General features: G+C 41.7%; 1 protein-coding gene across 1 annotated transcript in view; it reads right to left on the reverse strand.

The window, feature by feature from the left end:
• VTCN1 (V-set domain containing T cell activation inhibitor 1) overlaps nucleotides 1-4,992 on the reverse strand; it is a gene marked incomplete at its 5' end in the record, with an annotated part of 31,089 nt that extends 26,097 nt beyond the window's left edge. The window contains 2 exon segments of the mRNA XM_079941340.1: nucleotides 4,478-4,542; nucleotides 4,931-4,992. Of these exon segments, the coding sequence (XP_079797466.1) occupies nucleotides 4,478-4,542; nucleotides 4,931-4,992 (127 nt within the window).
• Nucleotides 4,993-6,000: the final 1,008 nt, after the last annotated feature.

Consider the following 6,000-nt stretch of genomic DNA (forward strand, 5'->3'; position numbering starts at 1 on the left):
TCCAAACAACTTCAGTGCTCCTGTTTCGGCGCCATAAGCACATGCCTGATGGTTTTATCCAGTGACCAAAGATGGAGCATAATTAGGAGGCAGTGTCCTGTGGCTTCCTGCCCTGGCTTCCCTAACTTCAGAGGAGCTTCTGGGTGTGGCCAGGAAATAGTACAAGTTTTAGGAGGTGCTATGTGAATGCATTAATAATAGCAAATTATTATTAATGGCACTGATGGTATCAATGAAAACAATAACAGCAGCCATTTATTACACACGTATGTGTCTGGCACTTTATAAACACTTTCTCGTGTAATTCCCACAACGACTTTATTTTACCAGTGAAGTTCTGGGAAGTTAAGTCATATCCCAGGGGACACACAGTTAACGTTAGACCTGAGATTAGAACAACTCTGATCCCTACATGTTTCTACTATACAGAGCTGTTCAAAGTCACCCAGTGGGTGAGTGATAGCACAGGGACTGGCAAATTATAGTCAGGGACCTTTCCACTGCATCTCCCTCCTTCTCAAAGGGTCATCCACGAAGGCTGCCCTAAAGCCAGCCTAATGGGAGCTGTTCAGCCTCTCTTCCAAACAACCTACCTCAAAAGCATTTTATGTTTTATGGGGTCCACATTTAGAGCTTGTAAGGAGTGGAATGGCTATGAGAAGGTGACATACACAGCCTCAGGAGAGTTACAAAGAAATACATTCTTTTCTGTGTTTAGGAATATCTTTACATCTTTAAAATCTGTGTTCTCAGGAATACTGCCTGCAAGGCATACCAGAAAACACCCTTCTCTGCCACATCTCTGCATGACTGTTATCACTGGTATGGAGTGATGGGAAAGAGTGTGGGTTCTGGAAGCAAATTTCCAGGGCTTGAAACACAACTGTGCCTGCTTGCTTGCTGTGTGCAACTTTAGGCAATTTTCTAATCAGGACATAGTAATATTTATCTCCTATTTGTTGTGAGTGGTAAATCAGATAATATATGCAAACTTATTTAGCACAGTGAGGTGAACACAAAAAGGATTCAAAAGATATCACCATCACCGTCATCATTATCTACCCAATGCTATTTGCTTAATTTCACTGTCTTGTGTATTAATCCAGCTAACATTTTATCTAATTTACTTCAAGTGTGATAATATAATGCTCTCGGGTAAGGGTTATGGTCCTTTTAATAGAGGCAATTTAGAAAAATCCAACTAAACAGTGTTAAAGTAATAAACAGCCCACTTAATCCAGAATAGCCAGCTTTTACCTTATGAAATAGAAGGCAGAAAATCTTTCATTGGTGGTAGGGTTTTAATATTATTGGTGGTACACTGCTGAACTGAGTGAACTGTAACTTTTATCTATGTATTCACCCCTCCATGCCTCCGTCCACTTGTCTATTCAAAAAGCACTTAAGGGGCTTCCCTGGTGGCGCAGTGGTTGAGAGTCCGCCTGCCGATGCAGGGGACACAGGTTCGTGCCCCGGTCCGGGAAGATCCCACATGCCACAGAGCGGCTGGGCCCGTGAGCCATGGCCGCTGAGCCTGCGCGTCCAGAGCCTGTGCTCCGCAACGGGAGAGGCCACAACAGTGAGAGGCCCGCGTACTGCAAAAAAAAAAAAGCACTTAAGGAGTACCCTCTGTATTCAAGGAACTGAGCTCAGTACCTGAGGTACTGAGCTATGCCACAGGAAAAGGTATACGTAGCAAAATGTTGACTGTCACAGGGAAGCTGAAGTTATAACTAAAGAAGAGGAGTTAAGGATTAGTGAGGAAGCTACCAAAATGTATGTACTGATAGATTTAAAAGTCCAAAATATTTGCTTTACTAGTCAATATTTTATTTCTATATATATATTGTAGAAGATATAGAAGTATAACATACATACATAAAGTGTACACATAATTGTGCAGTTTGAAGAATTATCGCAACTTCTCCCCATGTACCCAGCACCCACACTGAGAACTAGAACTTTACTATCCCCCAGAAGTCCCCTCGTGCCCCCTCCTAAGGGCTGCTCTCTCACTCTTCCCAGGAGAATAATCATTATTCTGCCTTCTAATAGCAGAGGTTCATTTGCCTGGTTTTTATACAGAATGTACTGTCTTGTGTCTGGCTCTGTCGCTCAGCATTATGCTTCTCATATGAAAACGCACCCAGTCTGTCAGTCACCAGGAAATATTTAGAAGTTAAAATCACAACAGTGTCCCACGAGATCCAGTGCCGGTGAGGGCGTGGAGCACTGGGTCCCTTATACACTTCCTGTGAAGAGGGACTTGGTAAATCACTTTGGAAAACTAAATGGCGGTATCTACTAAGGGCTGTTTATTGGCTTTCTGGACGTACTGTTTTGTGAAGTGCTTATTTTAAGATATTAGAAAAAGAATTAAAAGACAGCAACAACTAGGTCCTACTGTACAGCACAGGGAACTCTGTCCAGTCTCCTGGTTTAAGCCATAATGGAAAAAAATATTAAAAAAAAAGAAGGTATATATGTGTATAACAGAGTCACTTTGCTATACAGCAGAAATTAGTACAACATTGTAAATCAACTATACTTCAATAAAAAATTTTTTTAAATAAAAAAGAATTTAAATGGATCATCACTTAAAAAAAAAAAAATTAAGGGACTTCGCTGGTGATCCAGTGGGTAAGATTCCGTGTTCCCAATGCAGGGGACCCAGGTTCGATCCCTGGTCAGGGAACTAGATCCCATACGCATGCCGCAACTAAGAAGTCCGCATACTGCAACTAAAGATCCTGCATGCCGCAGCTAGACATGCTGCAACAAGGATCCCGAGTGCCGCAGCTAAGACCCGGCGCAGCCTAAATAAATAAATAAATATTTTTAAAAAAGAAAGAAAAGACAGCAAAACAAAATGGAAAGAGGGACATTAATAAAGATAAAAGCCAAAATTAATTAAATAAGAAAATCAGAAAAAGAAAACCAAAACCTGGTTTTCAAACTACTATAAAGCTAATTAACACCTGTAAACCTATTTTAAGATAAGAGAGAAAAAAAAAAAGATATGAGAGAGAGAGCGCCCAAGATTAGGAATAGGAAGAGATGAAATAAAGAAAAAACAAATTATAAAAGAATATTAGAATGAAACAGGCTAGTGAGCTCAGAAACAGATCCATTCGCATTTGGATACTTGATTTATGACAAAAATGGCACTAGTGAGAAGTGGGGGAAGGATAGTATTTTGACCAATCTTGCCACTATCTTTGCCCATGCACAAAATTATTCTAGATAGTTGTAGATATAAATGTGAGAGGTTAAACATTAAAGCTTCTACAAGATAACCTAGAAGAAAATGTTTATGACCTTGGGATAGGCAGACTTCTTAAACAAACTGGTTACAAAAAACTCCTGGTATAAAGGAAGAGATTGATAAATTGGGCTATGTTAAAATTAGGAACTTTGCTCATTGAAAGCCATCATTAAGAAGGTGAAAAAGCAAGCCACAGAGTAGAGGAGATTTTGCAATACACATAACCAAATTGCACCCAGAATATATAAAGAGTTCCCACATATCAAAAAGAAAAAGATAACCCAATAGAAAGATGGATGAAAGACAAAATATACATTTTTGTTGATAAAAGAAAATGGAGAAGGATGCTTATGTCTTTTCTAGGCAAACATATATACAACGAGTTTTCTTCATTTAGGCCTTGTGATTACTATTTAGTGGCAGCAAACACACTGGAGGAGAGTGACACAGAGAAAAGACAGCTGGAACTATAAAAACTAAAGTTATGAAGTAACAGCTTTGGCCACAGACTAAGTTAAAATAAATGTGTCGTCCTGAGTCAGGCACTTTAAGGGAAATGAAGCAAACGACTTGCTTCAGAGAGGACAGCTGCTGGTCTAACTCATTCAATGTCTTAATTAATCTGGCATCCATAATAGATGCTTCTGAGACATGGTGTCCACAGAAGAGAAGACGATTCCTGCAGTTGACGTCAGTTAGCTGCATTCAGAAACTCGCCATCCATGCCGCAATGGCTTCTGTTTCCTACATGGAATGGCAGTTATGACCAGGATAAGGATTCTCATTAAGAACCCTGTGTACAAAGACTTGATGTTCTTTAACACTTCAGCTGAAGCTTCATTGCAAAGGAATCATGTACTCAGGCCAGCCATTGAGAGAATGGCTCAGCCACAGCACGTTACCTATGATCCCAGAGTGATATCTTCAGCACTATCTGGTAGACAGAACACTCTGATAGACATTCCATTTGATTCTCTCAACTACCTGGTGAGGTAGACATTATTTCCTCCACACCATACATGAGAAAACTGAGGTCCAGGGAGTTAAATGAATAAAGTGCAGAGAACACAGTCAATGAGTAGAAGAACCAGTTCTCTACTCTGACGTTTTCTTGGTCCAAGATCTGTGCTCTTGCCATTCTACCACACTGAATGATTAGGGACTTAGGGACCAGGGGTGAATGGATCAATGATAATGCAATAAATCACATACCTGAAATACCAAAACCGATGATAAGTGCCATTGCTCCAGCCAGAATAATGGTGGTGCTAATAATGCTGTGGAGAGAGAGAAAAACAGGAAATTACTTCTTCATTCCACTTGACGTGCTGCTTCGCAACCTGGGCTCATACCTGTCATTTGTAAGAGGTGTTACATAAAGAGTCTCAACGTTTTCTTCAACATAAGCTCTTTCCTAGAAATAGGTACCTTAGAAAAGAATCTCAGCGATCTCATCCCTGTCCCCCTGGGGTGCTGGGATAGATTCAAGGAGTGGCTCTTTTACCAGGCTCTGTGTGTCATCGTTCCTATTTCCAGGTCAGTGAAGACCATACACAAAGACTGCTGGGGAAAACCCGATGGCATTTCTGTAATGCCAGGTGCCACTTGAGGGGGGACTGGTTCCATCCCCAGCCCACCCTGAGCATTACTGCCCATCCCTCTTACATCATTAACCTATCTGTTTTGTCTCCTTCCATAGACTTTAAACTCCTAAGGACAGCGGTCATGTCTTCATTTTGTACCCACTCATCTCTAGTCCACTTCACCCTGCAGATCCTCGACAGGAGTTTGTTTCCTCTTATTAAAAAAGTAAGACAGAAAGTTTAGAAAGTACAAACAAGCAAAAATAAGACAATAAAGTCACCTGTAACTCCACCATCCAGACATAACAACCACTGACTTCTTGATGTGTATCTCGCCAGTTTTCAATGAGCAGATTAACAAATGACATTTGGGAAATAAACAAATAAGGAAGTATTGCTTACATTTACTGAGTGCTAGAATTACATAGCAGACATGTTGTTTTAGGCACCATTTATGGATTATGTCATTTATCCATGTGATAATCTTATGAGGTAAACAAATGTATTATGTCCATTTTACAGAGGAGGAGTGACACAGGGAGGTCAAGCATCTTCCGTACATTCACACGGTTGGTAAGTGGTAGGGCTGGGATTAGAATCTGTCTCCAGAATCTGCACCTGCCTACTTCCTACGCTGCCTCCCAGGGGTGAGGGCTCACAAGTGGTCTGTCCCTCCTCTCTGCCCAGAGGGGCCCATGAAGGGATACCGGCTTTAGCTGGTGAGAGTGACTCAGGCAGAACAGAAGGTGCAGGTCAGAGCTGGCATGGGGGCAAAACAGTTCCTGGGAAGCTCGCCCAGTGCTGCCTGCTCTGGTGCATAAGTCATCAGGCAGGTGTCCTCGGCCACACGTTCATTGCTGGCAACTCATACCCTCCCCACACCCACGCTGATGTTACGCAATAGGCACGACAAAAGAAAGGCACAGAGAGGCAAAGAATGATGCTATAGAGAGAAAAGGGAAGCACGGGGCATTTTACTTGCTGCCCTGAATAGGCTCATTGTACCCAGCTCTCCTCAGCTCAGGGATGGGCCCACCAGAGAGAAACAACAGACTTACAAGAAACAATCTGAGTAAACAGTTACCCTGGAGGATAAACCCTCATGAGGTACAGCCATAGGGGCAGCAATTGAATAAGCAAAACGAAGCTTTT

This window comes from Stenella coeruleoalba, assembly GCF_951394435.1.
Source record: "Stenella coeruleoalba genome assembly, chromosome: 1".
Classification (NCBI taxonomy): Eukaryota; Metazoa; Chordata; class Mammalia; order Artiodactyla; family Delphinidae; genus Stenella; species Stenella coeruleoalba.